The 21,549-nt window shown below is 36.6% G+C and overlaps 1 protein-coding gene across 6 annotated transcripts in view; it reads right to left on the bottom strand.

Annotated features, from left to right (window-relative positions):
• The window catches only part of trps1 (trichorhinophalangeal syndrome I), a 134,068-nt gene that overhangs the window by 66,558 nt on the left and 45,961 nt on the right, over positions 1 to 21,549 (bottom strand). For all 6 annotated transcript variants that reach the window (XM_067411871.1, XM_067411872.1, XM_067411874.1 and 3 more), the window contains exon 5: positions 13,823 to 14,462. In XM_067411871.1, the coding sequence (XP_067267972.1) occupies positions 13,823 to 14,462 (640 nt within the window). The remainder of the gene's footprint in view (positions 1 to 13,822; positions 14,463 to 21,549) is intronic.

Below are 21,549 nucleotides of genomic sequence, written 5' to 3'. Positions count from 1 at the left end.
GACGAATACACAAACGCACACTGGCCGGCTGACTGCACAAGGGTGTCAGTTTGTTTCTGCAGCAGTCAAATTTCCCATCATTCCATAGACAAAAATAAACAGGGGCGTCCTGGAAGACTGTTGAAACGGCTCAGTGTATTCCGCCCCCTCAGACGGTGAGGTCATGCACGGCTCGCAAACCGTAGACTGCAGCAGGTAGTCACACTGCCTCCCTTTTTTTTCTTCCCTCCCGTCCTTGCTCATAAAATGTGGCACTCTGTTACAGAATTCGTCTGCGAGATGCGGAGGAAGTTTTTCCATTTCCTGTCTGAGCAGCATTAGCACGGTTCTAGAACACAAATGGACGGGAAACATAAACGCACAGTCATATTCGATGACAAACAAACACTGAAATAAACAAAAAACTTGCTGAGAACGGCAATTGAAGAACAAAAGTCTCAATATTTTCTGCGTAAGCAGATGATTCAACCCATAAACCCAAAACGACTGGAGCCCAAGCAGTGGAAGTGCTGTTGAAGATTGATGCATGCAGGGTTGCAGGTCATGTGACATTTCCACAGAGGGGGAGGTGAGGAAGAGTTGGGGCTGCTCGATTAATCATAATCACAATCATTTTTGATCAATCACGATTATTGGTGGGCGATATGATCCAAGTCTTATTTCATGTTATGAGTCATTTTAAAGGGGTCCTTAATTATGATTTCACTTTTTTAACTTTAGTTAGTGTGTAATGTTGCTGTTTGAGTACAAACAACATCTGCAAAGTTGCGACGCTCAGAGTTCAATTCAATAAGAACTACAACAAATGGCTGGTAGGGACTACAACCAGCTTCTTCCCAGGTTGGTGACATCACAAACCCTACAATTTACATAAACCCCGCCCCCGAGAACACACAACAAAGGGGCCATGTTGGGCTGCTTTAGAGAAGAGGAAGAGTTGTTGTAGTAGAGTGTTGTTGACATGTCGTCACTTTACGTCGGACTGCTTCACAAAAGAGGGTCAATTCAACACAAAAGATGAACATGACGGCACATGCTAGTGGATGCGTTGAATCAACTCCACAGCAACTACATAAATTTATCCACTAACCATTCAGAAACGTCTAAAAGTTGTAACTTCTTCCTGAGTCTCTCCATCAGTGTCGACTCCGGTTTGAACAATGTAAGGCTGAACACCGTTACTGACAATCCTCATTTTGGCTGCGTGAGATTCTCCAGCTTTGTTGTTGTTGAGCAACCAAAGCGCAAGCCGTTGTTTGATTAGCATTAATGACAGACAGCAGCAGGTTTATTAGGCTGCTATCACTTTAAGAGCTAATGCACGGATCCAATATACTGTTACACACATGTTTTCTTTATGAACTGTGTAACCCACTGTGTTTACGTGAATACTCTCCAAAAAGGCATAGTGACATTATTTTAAGGCGTTTAGGCGTGTATCCAAGGCCCATTTGCTGATCATGCACACAGAAAGCCGCCCGTGGAACCGCTCTTTCGTGGCTTAATGCGCTCTTAGTAACACTGTTTAATACTGTCAAACAAGTCCTGTCGTTTAGCAACAGTAGACTGCATTTTACAACACTCACTTATTTGGCTGATTTGGATGTTAAGTTTGTGCTTTTATGGAGGAACAAAAGCGCACTGCTGTGAAGGATAAATGCGCTGAACGGAATGCAGCCGCAGCAGCAGCACAATAATAATTTTACCTCAATTATCTTGTTTTCATAATCGTTGGAAGCCAAAATCGAAAATCAATTACGATTAATCTAGGAAGGGCTCTGTGTATTATCCTCAAATCAAACTTCACTGCAGCACTCGCCTTCCTCTACATGACCAGAAAAGGGCACTGGGGGACTATCAGTGCAAAATATTGCAAGTGCATTGTGAAGTGTTCATTAAAAAGCACAGAAATATCGAGAGAAGATAATGAGGGATCTTCCTTAAAAGAAAAAGCAAAAGTTTGACACTCTAATTAGCTTCTCTGAGAAAAAAAGCACAAAGAGAATCGGCTCTATTTTAGTAAAAAAACAGTCTCTTAAGTACTCTTATTCTGCTGTAGTCTTTTGGTACAGCTTGTTCTCTGCCTCCTCTCTTCTGGCCAGCGGATTGTCATTCCGTTGCATCTCGCCCAGAACTCTGATCCACTCAGCACTGACCGATGAGGAAATTATCGCCTAAGAGCCGGTGCCGCTGATACAGCTAAAAGAATGTTAAAGTAATGAGATGTGGGGAGGAATTTGTGATTAGAGCTCACTGATCTATATAAGCCATTACTTATTATCACCAAAGGAAAATAACCTTGGTCATCTTTCTGCCAGTGAGGCCGACTTCCTGAAAGGGCAACCTTCCTATAATCCTGCCAAGCTTCCATTCTGCTAGGAACAACTGGGCATAGAAAGCATAGCCCAGTTAAATTAGATGGAAGGACTGTGTGCTATTGGTAACCAGCTCATGTTGTGGAGAATACATTCTTGAAAATGATCTACAACAATGTATTTTATTGGCAAGATATAGACACACAAAGATAAACAACACTGTGCTGTGCTTCTAATCTTTTGAGGTAAATTGCAAGCTTCCATGCCCTCTCTAGTTGGTAACCCACAATTTTGTGGCATAAAAACCAGCAGTGTTACAGGAATCTGTAGCAAGAATAAGGCACACTTTAATTTCTCAACTTTTTTAGCATGTTTTCTGTGTTGGTAGATGCACCGGGGACGCAATCATCACACTTAAACAAGGAAAAAGTCAGATTTTCATGATATGTCTCCTTTAATATTTAGTTTGACCTCCCGGGGTGCACGATCAGCATTTTGTAAAGGTTAAGCACCTCATTTCACTGACCATTTGTTGAAAAAGAAAAAGGCCCTATTTTGTACCTTCACGGAAAGTGTCCTGTTTGCCAGGTTGGTCTGGAGATTCTCCCTGTATCCTGTGGCGAGTACTCTAAACAGACAGAGAGTAAAAAAATAAAAAAAGGAAAAGAGAAAAGAAAAGATGTTCTGCTGTGAATTTCAGCCGAAGGATCATGAGAGGTCATGCAGGGAGGGCATGGCTGAAGAAAAAGATTAGAGGGCCTGGCCATTTGTAAAATGTCATCAGTAATTACAGACTTATGATAATGATGATCAGCAGAAAAGATAATTTATCATTTGCCTATTTTTTCTTCTCGTCAGGAAACAGCCCCACCCATCCCATTCATCTGCACCGGTGAGGTGGAACTACATCTCTGTAATATTCCTCCTCAGGACTGGCTTCACATCATTACAAAGAGGATGGAGGAAAAGAAAAACAGAAGGCTATAGAGAAGAAAATGAAACACATTAAGGAAGAAATTCAATACATTGGAGTCCCAGAAATATACAGTGCGGCTTATCAAAGCAGCTGTCACTAAATATAATTTGAGGCAGCGAGCGGAAATGTAAACGATGGCAGACCTAATGAATTTCATTTCAGGCCTGCCCAAAGTAGACGTAGTGTTTATCACAAGCCTTTCTCCTCGCAATGACTCATTTACGCTGTGCTTGCATTTACTCGCACTTCGAGGCCTGAGAACCTTTGGCAGTAAATTGAGTGCTATGCTTAAAGAACTTAGGGTGTATTTGTCACATAATAAATACACAAAGTGGAAACAAAATGCAAAGAGATTTCTCTACACTACAGAGCTAGGCAAAGCTGGAGAAGATACAGGTGTTTGCAGGGAATAAGCAATACAGTAAAAAAGCAATGCTAGTTTAACTAGTACTGCATTTCAACGAAATAGAGGTTTACACCGATAACAATTTATTAATATACTATTATTATTAATGCATTAATTAATTAAATTCAAGCATTTTCATTTTAAAAAGTGCTGGTTTTCAAAATATGTGCTGATATTCAGTATGATATTACTTTTATACAACTGTTCAACCACACAAAGATACACAAAAGTCAAAATTGAGTACTTTTTACTTTTAATTGCTTTGAAACCAAAATGGTTCCAAACAAAGCCACAGCAGAATTAACCATTGCAAACAACACACAGTAGTGATGCTAATGAATAAATCAGATGAATGAATGATTCAATGACTCACTCATAAATACAGTCCCTATTTTCATTCCCAAATCAATCAGTGTTGTTGACCCAATGATTCAATGACTCACTTACTTTTACAACTCTCTTTTCACCACTTACTGGTGTAAAAAATCATTAAAATAATTATAATGTAGGCAATAAGGCTTGTGTGTTAAAATGCATATTATTACCAATAGCTAAAATAAAGGGGGAATACTAGTCAGCAAAATTAGGCATTAAACCAATAATACAATAGAGTCATTTTTTTTCAACCAATGTTACAATTGCTCCAGCTTATTCCTTCTATTAAATCTGATATTAAAATGTAGTCCTGCTTAATGTAAAAATGATTATTGTTCTTCTACTTTTAGCATGTTCTTTTACCATCTTAAAAAACAAGAACGCTCTCCTGTGCACAGTATGCAAACAAGCCTTTAATCCAGATCCATATGCAACATAAATATGCAAAACAGATTCTAACAGATCCCTAATGAAGAACATGCTTGTTGCAATCAAGGCTGTTCCTAAGCTACAATCCCTCTTTGATACTCAGAGGGTAATCGTGCATTCAGAGGCATGTGGACATGATGTGCTGGGAGAAATGAATTGTTAGTTCCATTGGTTTTGTGCAGGTGCAGAGAAATCTGACTGAGAGAAATGAATTGGTATTTTGGGGATCAGCAGGAGAACAGACATCGGTTGCTCGGTCATTCTCACCTGGAGAGGCTGAAAAACTCGGGGGGCTGGAGACAGCATGCCTGGAGAGGGGCTGAGATGGGCGGACTGGATGATGCTTTTCTACATTTCGCTCCCAGATCTGCACGAAGGGGTTGCCGCATCAGCGCGATACCCGGAGAGAAGCCTTACATTGCAGAAATGGCAGTAAAAAAACGAGGGAGGGAGGGAAACCATCTGTCTGCAGAGCGATGCAAGGCACCTCACCTTCCTCACCTGTGCCACCAGATTAAACAACCCCTCTGATATCTGCCACTCCATGTCATGAATATACCAAAACACAGCAATTCATTTAATTCTCCCACATGCATCCACACAATAGGAGTGGGGGAAAAATCGTTACACTTAACTATCTTGATTTTTTTTATGCTTTTGCAATCGATTTTATTTCACAATTGATATAATACATATTAAATTGCCGCAACCTACTAGCATAACAATGCAACCTGAATTGAAGTAGCTAAAAAAGTCTATTTATAGTAATCAAAGCCTTCAGTATATGACATTACAATGTAAAATTATGCCACTAAACCTATATATAATACCCACTTGTATATGGTGAAACCACCTAATCTTAAAAAAATACAATGATACAGATTTCAGTCATAACGCCCAAAACTAATTATATTGTACATTTTATTACCACTTATTATGAGTGCAAGGATTTGAAACCTGCTGGGTAGTTTTTATTTAACTCAACTATTGTTTAAAAATGACCACATGGCTGGCTTAAAATGAACCCAAAATAGGTTGGAAAAACAACCCAGTCACTGCACTAGAAAAAAGCTGGGTTAAAAACAACCCAAGTTGGGTTGAAAACGGACAGCAATTGGGTTGTTTTAACCAAGTGGTTGGGTTAAATGTTTGCCCAACGTGCTGGGTAGTTTTATTTAACTCAACTGTTGTATAAAAATTACTGTATTGCTTTCTTAAAATTAACCCAAAATATGCTGGAAATTAACATTTATTAATATGTTTAATAAATGAGCATTTATTAATAAGATAATGAATAATAAACAATAAACATTTATTAAATTGCTTATTAATAAATGTACACCTTTTGATTATTATTGTTGCCTCTAGTAATTATGTGTCTGATTTTTAATTTCTCACCTATTTTGGATTTTTAACAACCTATTTTAGCTACCCAGCAGGTTGGGCAAACATTTAACCCAACCACTGGGTTAAAACAACCCAATTGCTGTCCATTTTCAACCCAGCATGGGTTGTTTTTAACCAAACTTTTTTTTTTTATGGTGTGGGTTTTTCCATTTTCATTTTCAAATATTAATAAATGTTCATTTCAAACATACTTTGAGTTCATTTTAAGTGATATACAGCATTTTTTAAACAATAGTTGAGTTAAATAAAACTACCCAGCACAACCCATAACAAAACAACCCATTTACTGGGTTAAAACAACCCGATTGCTGGGTTTGTCCATTTTCAATCCAACTTGGGTTGATTTTAACCCAGCATTTTTTTTAGAGTGTAATATCTATTCAGGAGATAAGCGTATCATCCCACATGATAGCTCCTCAAACATCAGCCTCACAGAACAGGTTTGGTAAACCTGCTTAGAGAAGAGGACGCCTGTCCCTTGGGTAAAACAGCAGCTGTTGCGGATCTCGTCTTTGTGCGCATCACCTGCCTGTCGCATCCCGCAAGGTAATCACGCATTTGCAAGCTGCCAAGTGCGGCTGTGTTGTGAGTTTGTTAGAGCACTCTGGCTCTTCCCCCGATCCATCACTCCCACATACGAGCTTGCCGTTGCACCACAACCCTGATGAGGGTCTTTGGGTGCGTTTCTGTACCACTGTCGCCTCCTAAATCCTGAAGCCTGGCACCTGACACTTGGATTCGGCAGACTAATAGGTAAGCCGTCTCTTCATTATGCTGCAAAGTGAAGCCAATCAGCAGCTACACAGACTCCTTCTCCTTTCATCCCTCTCTCCACCGCGTTCCGTCTCCCGCTGTCTATCTGCACGGCATATTTAACGTGAACTAAATGCTTGCCTGAACTTAGCTGAACTACAACCCGAGGAGGTGGGCGAAGAGGAGGTGGGCATGTGAAAAAGGAAGGGAGAAAACAGCGAATGTCACCTTCCTCAAAGGCCGGTTAATCCGACACGGCGCACAAATTAAATGGCAGATTGTATTCGTTAAGGAACAAAAAGGGGCTCCTGTCTCTTTGATGTGGGCCAGGCAGTGCTGGACGCTGGAATCCACAGCCAGGCTTGGTGTCAGATTGGGATCAAACATGGCCACACTCACATCTAAATAGAAATCTGCGATGGAAAAAGTTCCAGGGAAGGTGACCACACATGAAGAGAAACAAAAGGAAACAAAGGAAAAAAAACGGAGCTGAGAGCCAGAAGTTTGGTTTCACATGCCTGAAGCAACAGTTTTAAGACTAATTTATAATATAATATAATATAATATAATATAATATAATATAATATAATATAATATAATATAATATAATATAATATAATATAATATAATATAATTAATATAATATAATATAATATAATATAATATAATATAATATAATATAATATAATATAATATAATATAATATAATATAATATAATAATGATTTTAGGAGTCATAAATAAAAAAGAAAAGAAAAGAAAAGAAAAGAAAAGAAAAGAAAAGAAAAGAAAAGAAAAGAAAAGAAAAGAAAAGAAAAGAAAAGAAAAGAAAAGAAAAAGAAAAGAAAAGAAAAGAAAAGAAAAGAAAAGAAAAGAAAAGAAAAGAAAAGAAAAATAATCTTTGGTCAAATATCTACTATAAAATATATGTAATATAATGAAATAACGAAATCAGTATACATCAGTATACTTTTGAATGGCCATCAATGGATAAAGTTGCTTCTAACATCTACCAGTTCATCCCATGATTCAATCAAATGTAAAACTACTTGTTTGTCTGGCAAATGGCACCTGGAGGAAAAGCCTGTTTTGGAAAATCTGTGATTTGGAAAAAAGTAATTATCTGTACAATTTTATTTGGTACCAACAGTGCAGAGTTCAGCAAAATTCTGATATAATTTTTTGTAAACACAGAGAGGATTCAATCTCTGTAGTACGGTATTCACTCCTTGGTGTATAATTATTTTAGCAAAATTTCAATATTTTCCCAACAAGTAATCCTCACATCTGCTGACTCCTGGCGGTTTAAAAAAAGTCAAAATAATCAAATAATAAAAAAAAAAGGGTAAGAAAGGTTAGCCCAACACAAATCACATCAATAACTATTCTACAGATCCTCATGCAAAACTAGCATTTTCAGAGCTACAAAGACAGAGGGTTAAGTTTGGAAAGTAGTAAAAAAAAATCCCACTGGGAGCAAAGTTCAGTACGATCAGCAGGGTTGTGGCTGGAGGCTTAATTAGGTAATAACAATAGGACTATCTTTAGAGATATTGAAGTTCACTAAGAGGCAACATAAAAGGATAACCGCATGATTAGTCTTCACAGATGAAAAAACATATCCGTTTGCTCCAGGGGTTGACCGACGCCAGCACCAAGCACAGCAGGAATATCAATCTGGGGCAATTAACGTGACCCGCAACTGGCAGGAGGTCAACTGCAAAAAACAGTGTCGCTTTTGAACACAACCCTAAACAATGATTGTGTGGCAGGGTGCAGGCACAATGCACCGGAGGGGTTAATTGCAGATTGCTGGACATGCTAGAGAAGGCGCCAGCAGGCAGATTCTGGGTAGCATGCAGGAGAACACTGGACCAGGAGTAATGAGCTCTGGCATGAGGCGACGCCGGTAACAGGCCAGCAGGCCGAACGCTGCCACAGGGGGAGAACGGCTCTCTGTGGGTGTGCTGCAAGACTAGAAGAAGATGGGATTTAGAGTCACTGACTGTTTAAGGGCAAACCGGCCACTTCCAATAGGGAGGCATGTTGTTTTATAACAATGCTAGACATCAGAAAAAAATAGTGAACTGTGAACAGTGAACTTTCACTGTCTTAACATGAATGTATTGATGTAAATGTATAATAAAATGACAAAAGCACATTACAAAATTACAAAAAATACAAGTTGTAATATGAGTCTCTGGTGTCCCCAGAATGTGTCTGTGAGGTTTCAGCTCTACAGATCATTTATTATAGCTTGTCAAATTTGCCCCTATTTTGGTGTGAGCAAAAACACGCCGTTTTTGTGTGTGTCCCTTTAAATGCAAATGAGCTGCTGCTCCCGGCCCACTCTCCATAAGAGGGCGGAGCTTTAACAGCTCAACAACAACAAAGCTGGAGAATCTCACGCAGACAAAATGACGACGGTGTTCAGCCTTACATTGTTCAAACCAGAGTCGACACTGATGGAGAGACTCAGGAAGAAGTTACAACTTTTAGACGTTTCTGAATGGTTAGTGGATAAATTGATGTAGTTGCTGTGGAGTTGATTCAACTCATCCACTAGCATGTGCCGTCATGTTCATCTTTTGTGTTGAATTGACTCTCGTTTGTGGTGTAAAATGAACAACACTCGACTACAACAACTCCTCTTCTCTACAACAATTCCTCTTCTATAAAGCAGCCCAACATGGCCTCCCCCCCTTTGTTGTGTGTTCTCGAGGGCGGGGTTTATGTAAATTTTAGGGTTTGTGATGTCACTAACCCAGGAAGAAGCTTGTTGTAGTCCCTACCATCCATTTGTTGTAGTCCTTAAACAGTGATTTCTGTAAAAGAAAATATCTCCCTTTGCATTGAACTTTGAGCGTCGTAACTTTGCAGATGTTGTTTATGATCAAACATCAACATTACACACTAACTAAAGTTAAAAAAGTGAAATAATAATCAATGACCCCTTTAAACTAAAATACAATGGTTTTTATAGCTCATAAACGACAGAAAATGATACATGATACCAAGTTCTTCTCCAAAACAAAAGTTGGCATCCAGACCATCTGCATTATTGCTCAATGATTCATCATTGATGGAAAATTACGCTGAAACATGAGTGTCAAATAATCTGAAGTTGAAGGTTTGCCCAATGTAGATCAAATCAACAACTCTTCTGGAGAGAGTCACTTTTGATCTTTAAAAAAATAAAATAAAACAGCATATATTATATATATATATATATATATATATATATATATATATATATATATATATATATATATATATATATATATATATATATATATATAAATTAATTTTCAAATGCCCATTTTGTCGGGCATTTCAAAGCCAAGTCAAAAGTACACATGTAGCATAAAATAAACTCAAAACTGTGGAGAAAAAACAAAAAGGTTTATCCTACTCTATCGACTTTTACAAAGTTGTGGTAACTTAGTCACTAAGTGGGAGGATGAAATTGTAGGCGATGCAGGTCTTTTTTTCCCCCTTAATTAATGCAACCGACTAATAAAATTTAGCCAAAGGCTGTTTCACTGTTACAAGTTCAGATATCTTCTTTTTTTCACTCTCTCAATTTTTCTCACACAAAGAGACAGTAGATCAATGTTTACGTAACATAGGCATCCTTTATCAAATATGCAACAAAAAACAAGAATAGCATGAAAGAAAGAAGTTCTCCAGTGTCTAAAAGCACCTCCCAAGCCAAACCTCTCCGTCTCAGAGCCCTGAAACAGGTCTGTGTGAGCTCTGGGTTCTTCAGGTTCTTTTGCCGAGGAACCCCTCCCTGGCTGAGCCGGGTTTCATAATACGATAGATGACTCACACGCCAAGTCATGGTAACTCAAAAAATATTGTGACGGACTTCAGATCCCTTCTGAGTCCCATTAAGCCCTAGCAGTCCCAAAAAATGTTCTGATTCAACATTTCCTGAGGGCTAGAGCGAGGCCTCCACCTCCACCCCGAAGCTTTCACACACTCGCTGACACGCCTAGCCTAATGACTTAACCACCGAGCGTACCACGCCCGGCCCTCTCTCCTGCCAACCCTTTTCCAGAACCATCCAGGGAAGACGTACAACTCGCAAACCCATTCCCGTTCCCCTTCCTTTTCTTTTTTTGGGCCAACGCGTTACATCAGACAGTGATGCCTTTTGGACGGCAGAAGCACAGGAAGGAACGATTCCCAGCAGGGGCCTCTTGTTAAAACGCAGACAAACAAGGAGGCTAGCCAGCGGAAATGATGTCAGAAAGTTGCGGGGGAGACACTCCTTCCTCTCGCCGCCAGATCAAAGACGAAGCTTTAACGCACACATAAATATACAGAATACGTCGCAGAGCTGTTGAATCCACACCATCGTGCGACCTTGGGCTTGCAGAAAGACATTTAACCGCAGCCCAATTCTGCTCGAAATGTCAGACAGTGAATACATTACACAAAAAAGCCTTTGTAGAACTCTTGTTTTCACTAGCTGTGCATCTTTAAGCAGTCTCCATCTGACACTTTCCTGCTCACCTTTAACAACTGCGCTACTCATATCACTGTGACACTGAAGACATTATACGTCCTGATTTGTATAGTCTCACAACACATGCTTCTGTGCAGCTGTGTCAGATTCACCATGTCATATGGGAAACACAAAGACATTGTTACAGATATACAGCCATTATGTACAGCTCATTGTGTTACGCTCGCTGTAACCAACACGCATTTCATGACATGTCTTCATCTTCTGACGCTGATGCAGAAGGGAACTGACAGGACTTTTCAACCAGATTTGCACGTTCTGAATGAAATAATTAATGCTTGCAAGGCTGCAAATGAATATTTAAATATACTGAATCATATGCAATGCGCTTTAACATACTCAGCGTATGGTAAATATATAAGGACGACAAGACCAATCACAATTCAAGTATGCAAATATTGCGATGATTTCAATGAACGCTGAGCATTCCATGTAAATCAATGGGCAATTTTTTTTAAAATTTAATCTTAAAGTTTATGGTCAAAAAGTCTAAAAGAGGGCATGAAATTGTATTTTAAAGTCTGCACATAAATAGAGCAATTCAGTATAAATGTTCTGACCAGAATTTGTGAGTGATATCAATACAGCGCTGTAAGTAAATATGGTAGTGACATCTCTCACGTGAGCTATTTAACTGAAATAAGCCTCCAGACCAGATTAGGTAAAGCATTTCTTCCTCATAAGACCTATCGGTCATCATTGAGGTGTGCAGTCAACGCCAGCTGGAATTTGTCACCTGTGAATCCAGAGATTTGTTACCTTATTTGTTGCAACGCCTTATTATATCTTTCCATCAGATTTAAGTGTATAGTCCATTACCCAAAGCTCAGAGAAGGTATATGTTCCAGTTTTTTTGTTTTGTTTGAGGACCTCCATGGCTCTGTTATTGTGTCTGCAGCTCTTTGGGTAACTGGCTCAATTAGTTTGGCCAGGCTTTTAAGCTGCAGAGGGTCTCTGCACATACTGACTTCATTAAAAGTCAGCTAAAGTCAGGCAAGTAAGGATGATCACACACACAAATAAACAACTTAAGCTTAACAACGTTACCACCCAAGCAGGCTGCTCAGTATGATAGGCACGGAGAAGCGATTGATAAGTCTGTACTGTCATGGACACTGCTCCTCCATCTTAACAGAAACCCTGGCAGATGTTCTCAGGTCAGAGCTCAAAAACAAGGATGACCAGAGTGAGAGAGATTCAGAACGGGTCAATGCTGTGCAGTCAATACATCTCACATCTGTTAATCGTGTTAATCATATACTCTTATTAAACTCTTTGTAGTAATTTCTTGTGCAGAAAACACAACCAATCAAAAATATATATATATTTTTTCTCATGTAGATAAAATGTTGCTGAAATATGTATTTTTTAAAAGTAAATTATTAAATTCAAAAATATAAAAATTATTTAAAAAATAAAAAATTAATATACATTTAAATCTAAATTTTATATAAAGCCTATTTTAAATAAAATAAAATAATTGTTTTATTATTATTATTATTATTATTATACATTATTAAATGTTAAAAAAATAATGTTATATAAATAAAATATTAAATAAAAATCAAAAAATGTTTTTTAAAAATAATAATAATACTTATTATTAAAATAATTATTGTATTATATATTAGTTTTTATATAATTAAATTTTAAATAAAATGTGAAATGTAAAAATATAAAAAATAATAAAATTATATTTTTAAAATGAATTAATAATAAATTAATAATTATTATTAAAAAAGAATGTATTATATTACTAGGCATTATTAGATTTGTATATAATCATATTTTTAATAAAATATTAAATGCAAAAATATAACAAATATAAACTAAAAAGCAGTTTTTAAAATGAATAATTATTATTATAAAAACTAATGTATTGTATTGTTATTAAACATTACATTTTATATAATTATATTTAAATAAAATATTAAATGTAAAAATATAAAATGACATATATAAAAATAAAAATCTATTTTTAAAATTAATAATAATTATTACTATTAAAAAATAATGTATTATATTACTATACATTATCAGATTTTTATATAATATTTTAAATACAATATTAAATGTAAAATTATAAATAAAATACAAAATAAAAATCTGTTTGTAAAATTAATACAATAATTATTATTATTATTAAAAAATATGTATTTCATTATTAATACACATTATTAGATTTGTATATAATTATATTTTAAATAAAATATTAAATGTAAAAATATAAATAAAATATAAAATAAAAATCTGTTTGTAAAATTAATACAAATAAAATTATTATTATTATTATTATTATAAAAAAATTATGTATTTCATTATTATTATACATTATTAGATTTTTATATAATTATATTTTAAATAAAATATTAAATGTAAAAATATAAAAATATATATTTTTTAAATTAATAATAATAAAACATTACATTTTAGCAATATATGTATGTACGTACAAATTTTTTACAGTGAGGCCAGTGAAAATATTGGCAGAGCAAGAAAAAAATCTAACTATGGCAGCACAAAAAAATAAAAAAAATCCTTATTGTTGAGCCCGGTCATGTGGCTTACAATAACTGGAAAGGAAATATAGACATCCAAACAGATGGATAGACATAAACCATCTCTTACCCGTAAAAGTGACTGAGACTCTTCCTTGGCACTTTTGCCCTCGGTAGAGGTTGGGTACTGCTGCCCGGCTTTCTCCGCACTGCTCGTTGGCGTCCCCGGCAGGTAGCCTTTAGCATCTGCGCTGAGGCTGAAGATCAGTCCCGATGAGTCTCTAATCATGGCCGCTCCCTTCTGCTGCTGCTGGTCTTTTACTCCCGCTGTCACGGCGTTCAGCAGACCCAGTGTGGCTTGGGGGAACGGGGCAGGGCTTCCCCTAAGAATCTCTCCTGCACGTTCTTTGGGCACCCACACCAGACTTTGCACGTGCTGCTCCCCTCCTCGGACTCCTCCGCCAGCCGCAGGCCCCAGCGCTTCAAACCAGCCCTTCTCTTTCTCGTCCTGGGCCTCGCTCTTCACGCCCTCTGAGCCGGGAAGCGGCTCGGCTCGGCTGGCCTCTGGAGGCACCAGGCTATAGAGTTTCAGATCACCTTTGCTCTCCTCTTTGATGCGTAGGGTTGAAGGGGCAGAGCAGCCGTTCGCGGGAGCAGAGGCCGGATCCATGGAGTCTTGGCAGTGGGCGGAGTTGAAGTGGTCCAGCAGAGCCGTGGTGTCCGTGGCAGTGAAACTACAATGCCGACAACGACAGCAGCCGTGAACTCTCCTGCAAAGAGTATAAGAGATGGTCTCAGAGATCATTTTTATCATTTTTAAAAGATCAGGAAACCTACATCCATGTTATCTGGCCTCTACAGAGCCATCTAAGAGACAAAAAAACAAAACCACATCCTGATTATGTGTACTTTCACTTATCTGACGTCTCTGCCCCCCTGAGCTTGGTCTGAATCTCTGTAACGTTGTGTAATTACAGTTTAGTCAGCTATTTTCGTCTGCATAATGGCTCTTTGTTCTGTTCCAAATAAAGGAAACAAAGAGCTGCTCCGCAAAGCAACACTAAATGAACAATCTGCAAACCTTTAGGTAAATGAATGTGACGTTCCCTCCAGAAACACCAATGATTTTCTATAAGCTTGTACTTCCTGTTGGAAATCGACTACTGTCAAAGTGACACCCCACCCAAAAACTATGTTTATTTTATATGCATCAGTAGATGTGCTTGGACAATGGCCATTCATTGACAGGTTTGGCTTTAAAGGCTAACCACACCGCAATGGAGTATTTACATAGAATGAGAGCTTTTGAAAGCAAAAAAAGTGCTTATTGTTGAAAGTTCAAGTTGGGGCAAATCGTGTTATTAATATCTTTTTTCCATCTGTAAATAATAAAAAAAGCTCTCTTTTCCTGTTCTAACATGCTCATCATCAAGTATCAAGTGTTCAAAGGATGGCATTTATGATGTTGTATGAATGAAGACCCTTCACAACAGTTAATTCTGGTCCTTGAATCTGAGCAGCGTTTCAAGAGTGCTGACATATAATCCAGCAGAACTAACATAGTAGATATGCACAGTTTTGGCTTCGGGAATTATCTTGGAATTAAAAAACTGGCCTGACATATAAGTTAATTAGTATAGAGTGGTGCAGAGATGACGTTGAAACCCAGAAGACTAATTTGCCCTCAAGATTTCCCTATGGGTTTTTTCAATTTATGAGTAAAATAAGGTCTGTGCTAAACATAACGTGACAATACTTGAACGTAAAATTACACACACCTATACTGAAAATGTGATTTTGAAGCTGTTATTATTATTTTTTTTTTTAAACGTATGTTTCTAATAAGTAACTAGATAAGAACGGTTGTGATGTGAGTATGTGCAAAACATTCACATTATGATTACCACAGACTTTATTTTACTCATAAATTGAAAAAAAACATTGGAAAATCTCAAAGGATCCACTTGCAAATTAGTCTTCCGGGTTTTGACGTCATCTCTAACTTCTTGTTTATAAAACCACTGAATAAAAGGACATAGTGTGCTTGTGTAATACTCCTTTAAAATATGACTCACATATATTGTACAAAACAAACTGCAAATGGCTCATAAACTCTGTATTATGTGCACCTACGATAAATATTACATATCATACCATATTAAAAGTTTTTTTTTTTTATAGAAATTAATATTTTTATTCAGCAAGTACACATTTACTTGATCAAAAGTGATAGTAAACACATTTATGATGTTACAAAATATTTCCGTTTCAAATAAATTGTTTTTCAACTTTCTATTCATCAAAGAACAACTGTGATAATAATCATAAATGATTATTGAGCAGCAAATTAGCATATTAGAATGATATGTGACACTGAAAACTGGAGTAATGATGCTGAAAATTCAGCTTTGATCACAGGAATAATTTAGATATTCAAATAGAAAACAGGTATTTTAAATATTACAGTTGCAATATTACAGTTTTTACTGTATTTTTGATCAAATAAATGCAGCTTTGGTGAATCAGATTACGTGTGTGTACTTGTGTATAAAAATCCGGCAAAAAGCATTAAATGTGGCATTTTTTATGCTTTTTTAATCCATTTTTTTTTCTAAGCAAAAGCTATGAATGGTTTTATCATATATGCCCACAAGATCCCTATCCTGCAAACTGAATCTAAGTGCAATTTATGAAAAAGCAAAAAAAATAAAATAAAATCTGAGATCTGTTACCCAGTAAACAGCCTCTCACAATCTGACTCTGTGCCGAACTGGGATGGATAAAAAGCAGGAAAAGACTAAAGAGAGCAAAACAGCTAGATGCCATCTCTGCCCCTCTAGGCACCAAACGAGGGACAGAGTGGAAAAGTGCTTTTCATCATTGCTGCTGCCTGACTTTCCCAGCATGCATTGCGGTAATTTGTTCCTCTTAGCTACACGGAGACAGGAGCCGATCAAACATTGGTGCATTCCAGCGACCGGTGAAGGAGTACAATCCATTGCATTTACCTCTGATTACAGACAACACAATGTTCACACATCAGAATTTTTTTAAAAAGCATTATTTTGAAAAGTCCGAAAAACAACATAACTGCACATTTCTTTTGCTAGGCCAAAATGTTTAAAAGCAACCTATTAACATTGTCTTGATTACATTTTTCCCCCCAAAATGTAAGTTAAAACATTTGCGCATGTAGAAATAAACAGACAACTGAAGAACTTCATGAAGTTGTATCATGAGGACCAGTTACTATAAGTGACAGACACACAGATAAATTCAGTTATCATTAATCAGTACCAGACAAAAACTAGCTACTTCAATGCCCTCCCCAAGAATCGACTGTTTTCCAACAAAGCATGGGCTGCTTCCAAAACAAATCGTATTCTATGGTCACTGACACGCAGCATAAATATGTTTGTCAAACCCTGTAACCCAGAACTGATTGTTTTCTGGCACAAGTTCTGGAAACAGTGAAGGTTTTACATTGAGTAGTTGACATGATTTTTCATCCTAACACGAAATGCCTTCATGAACTTAATCATACATGCTTATGTCCTACACTGACATTACAGTTATTTGCTAAAATGTTTTTCTAAATCATCTAAATTACAAAAAAAAAAAAAAAAAAAAGCAGTAAATGTTTAATAACAAATCATAAGTAGAGCATAAATAAAAAATATATGTTACAATAAAAACTAAAAAAAAATAACTATTTCAAATAAACACTGTTATTTTGAACTTTCTTATCATTAAACAATCCCTAAAAAATATCAATGTTTCCTAAAAAACTATTAAGCAGCACAAATGTTTCCAACATTGATAACAATATGAAATGTTTCTTCCAAAATTATCATATTAGAATGATTTCTGAAGGATCATGTGACACTGAAGGCTGGAGTAATGATGCTGAAAATTCAGCTTTGATCACAGGAATAAATTATATTTTAAAATGTATTAAAAAATAGAACACGTCTATTTTAAATTGTAATAAAAACGTATGTTGCTTAATGATTAAATGAAAATGTTTCTGCTTAATATTAATATACCAAAGTAGAATAATAATATATATATATATATATATATATATATATATATATATATGCCTGACTTCTCTAAACATATGTTAACGTCAATCACGAGTACAGTGCATTACTACAGTAATTATGACTGTTTCCTCAAATAAGTTTTAATTAAAACGCTGACAGGTTGTCACACTTTCTGTGATGTTAAGAAAACACATTAAGGCCATTAACAACATAAAGTGTTATTTCCAACTGCATCTGTCTGATAATAAGGAGCAGGAAATACTATGAGATTCGATGAGTGCATGTTCAAGCAGACATTCAAGAGCTGTCAACGCCACCAAAGACCATGACAAAAAATATTCCTAAATTTAAAGATGCACAACACAAAGAACCGTTCAAAAAGGCAACCATCAAAGGAATCATCAGTTGTTATAAAAAATAAATAAATAAAAACGTAACACAACATCAATGTCAAACTGGCTTTTTGGAGAATAGACCTAGAGATGGCTTTTTCTTGCTGTCTAACTCTAATAATCAGGTAGTAAAAGAGATTTCAATTACTTCATTTGACTGGGTTAGAATTTGTCTTTCTACCCTCTCGGACTGAAGCAGAGCAGTAAAGGGGTCAGAATTAATCTGCCCGACCTGCAAGAATCATGTAACCATTCAAAACTGTACAAGCATAAATGATTAAGATGATGTACTGAACAAGATTTAATGCTACCTACCCTCCTACTCTATAATTTCCTCCATGCTTTCACTTTAATTGCAATCACAGGTTATAGATGAAATTTTCCATTTTTTATTTTTTTTCTCCCCCTTTTCATTTTGCAAAGCAGAAACAGCATCATCGATTTAGGGGGAAAATACATGAAAACATGAAAAAATGAATGAGAACCTATATCGATGTCAATAACGGTACTGAGAGGCAGTAATTTGCGCTTGTGAAAATGAAGGCCTTTAGCTATGCGCCAGCACACCGGCTCAATACCTCCATTTTACAGGACACCGAGCGGAGCAAAAGCGCTGCCGACACCATCCCATGATATTACACTGGAGACAGAAAAATGGGTAAAGCACAGCCTGCCGTTCACCAGACTGGATGACAGAAAAACTAGACAGAGAAGAATCACGGTAGGGGTGAAAGAGTGAGTCCGATGGATAATTCGGTCTCCAAAAGGAAACAAGGAGCCCTCATTAGGTAGGAAAGTGGACAGCTTCAGCCATGGGCCTTATAGGGAACAAGATGCCTTACAATGACATAACTCACTGTCAAAAAAATAGATTTCCATAAAATACCCTATAATAAATGAGATAAAGACTTGAAAACTAAAGACTTGTCACGCAGGACAATTTCCGGGTGCAAACGCTCGATCTCATACCACAAGAAAACAACAAACGGTGCTAATATACATACACAATGTGGTGTAATACTACCAAAAAAAATTATAATCATAACCTTTATCTCCATACCAAAATCCCAGATGGCCAGACAGTGATTCATCTTTTATAAATCGACCTCTGTGAGCATGGAGACTGTTGTGGAGACTGTTGTGTAGACTGTAAGTATTTCAAATGTTTAACTTTAAAAAGTTAAATGTTTAATATGAATAAATAGTGCTCATAAACGGCTGTCGAGATGGCATTCTCAAGCGAAACGAGTCGAGGCTTGGACCCGGAAATGGCGTTCCTTGAGTCACGACTTAAGCGGAGAAATAAAACAAGAGCTCTTACACACTAGAATTACTCTGTGCTACAAATACATTGATTTCAATGGGAATTTTGACTTGATTTAGAAATGATCCATCTCTTTCCACCCTCAAAATGGATCTTGCATATTACAGTAAAACACTCACTATGTGTGAATTCATTTTGGGATTCACTCATGTAATGCTTAATGATGTTTAAGATAAAGAAATCATACACTAAAAAATGCAACCAAAGTTAGTTTAAAAATGGACAAACCCAGCAAATGGGTCATTTAACCCAGTGGTTGGGTTAAATGTTTGCCCAACCTGCTGGGTAGTTTTATTTAACTCAACTATTGTTTAAAAATGACTGTACAGCTTGCTAAAAATGAACCCAAAATATGTTTGAAATGAACATTTATTAATACGTTTATCGAATAATAATTAAACAATACACATTTATTAAATTGGGTTATTTATAAATGTTCACCTTTTGATTATTATTGTTGCTTCTAGTAATTATGTGTCTGATTTTTAATTTCCAACCTATTTTGGGTTCATTTTAAGCCAGACATATAGTGATTATTAAGCAATAGTTGAGTTAAATAAAACCGCCCAGCATGTTGGGTCAAACATTTAACCCAATCGCTGGGTTTGTCCATTTTTAACCCAGCTTGGGTTGTTTTTACCCAGCGGTTGGGTTCAATGTTTGCCCAACCTGCTGGGTAGTTTTATTTAACCCAACTACTGATTAGATGACTATATGGCTGGCTTAAAATTAATCCAAAATAGGTGAGAAATTAAAAATCAGACACATAATTACTAGAGGCAACAATAATAATCAAAAGGTGTACATTTATTAATAAGCAATTTAATAAATGTTTATTGTTTATTATTCATTATCTTATCAATAAATGCTCATTTATTAAACATATTAATAAAATGTTAATTTCCAGCATATTTTGGGTTCATTTTAAGCAAGCAAAACAGTAATTTTTATACAACAGAGTTAAATAAAACTACCCAGCACGCTGGGCAAACATTTAACCCAACCACTGGTTTAAAACAACCCAATTGCTGGGTTTGTCCATTTTCAACCCAACTTGGGTTGTTTTTAACCCAGCATTTTTTAGAGTGTAGAGTGTAACATTTTACACTTTTCAAAGTCAAAATCTCTAAAATCTAAAAAAAATATAACCGAAGATAATTATCAACAGGCTTTTATATGCCATTTGAGATCAAATATGTATACAAAAATGTCCAAAATTAACAATAAGAAACTTAGACAAGTGATGCACTCAAATTGACATATGAAAACATTCTTCCAAAGAATATGGGGTCGGCCTAAATAGTTTTGGAAGGCCGAAATCATAAACTGAAATATGACATTCAATTAGGATTTCACCAAAGACAAGTTTTCACATCACATGTTATGCACAAAACATCGATAAACTACAACAGGTAAACAGTGTGGACACTTTAATGTGACCAAAAATGATGCCAAACTACCAATATATAAAATCTTGGTTTGGTTTGGTTTGGTTGAAACAGAGAGGACTTTACTACGACACCATACCGAGTTTAATTTTCAGTTGATTTTGGCTAAATGAAAACGTCCTACATTTCCTACTGCAGACGACTAATTAGGTAGAGGTGAAGAGTGTAAATTTGTCACCACTTGCTGTATTAATGGGAATTACAATCTGATCATTTGTGAGTTTAAATGCAAAGATATTACAAACTCCCCCTTTCTGATTGAATCCCACAATAAGCTGAAGTCTGTAACCAGCATGTCCTATGCAGTATATTCTCAGCTCCTGCACGTAAAAGGTCTCCCTTTCCCGAATTGGAGGGCAGCGTGATATATTGAGTGCGCACTAGATCGGGTGGGCACGAGGTGTGGGAGGCTACGGCATCAATATCAAGTTCACGTTCGTGGTGGGTGGGTTGCTGTTTGGAGTCTAGAGGGCAGGATTCTGCTCATAAATCTACACCACAGCGAGGTATTCAAGAAAGACACATACGCACACTGGAAATATTATGTATCAGTGATTCGAAAGACCACACAATCGCTCGCACGCACACACAGAGGTCAGCGAACGCTTCCATGCAATGAAACCGGATACCATGACACAGATGTTCAT

The sequence above is a fragment of the Chanodichthys erythropterus genome, chromosome 15 (genome assembly GCF_024489055.1).
Source record: "Chanodichthys erythropterus isolate Z2021 chromosome 15, ASM2448905v1, whole genome shotgun sequence".
Lineage (NCBI taxonomy): Eukaryota > Metazoa > Chordata > Actinopteri > Cypriniformes > Xenocyprididae > Chanodichthys > Chanodichthys erythropterus.
This window is presented reverse-complemented; position numbering and strand designations above follow the sequence as displayed.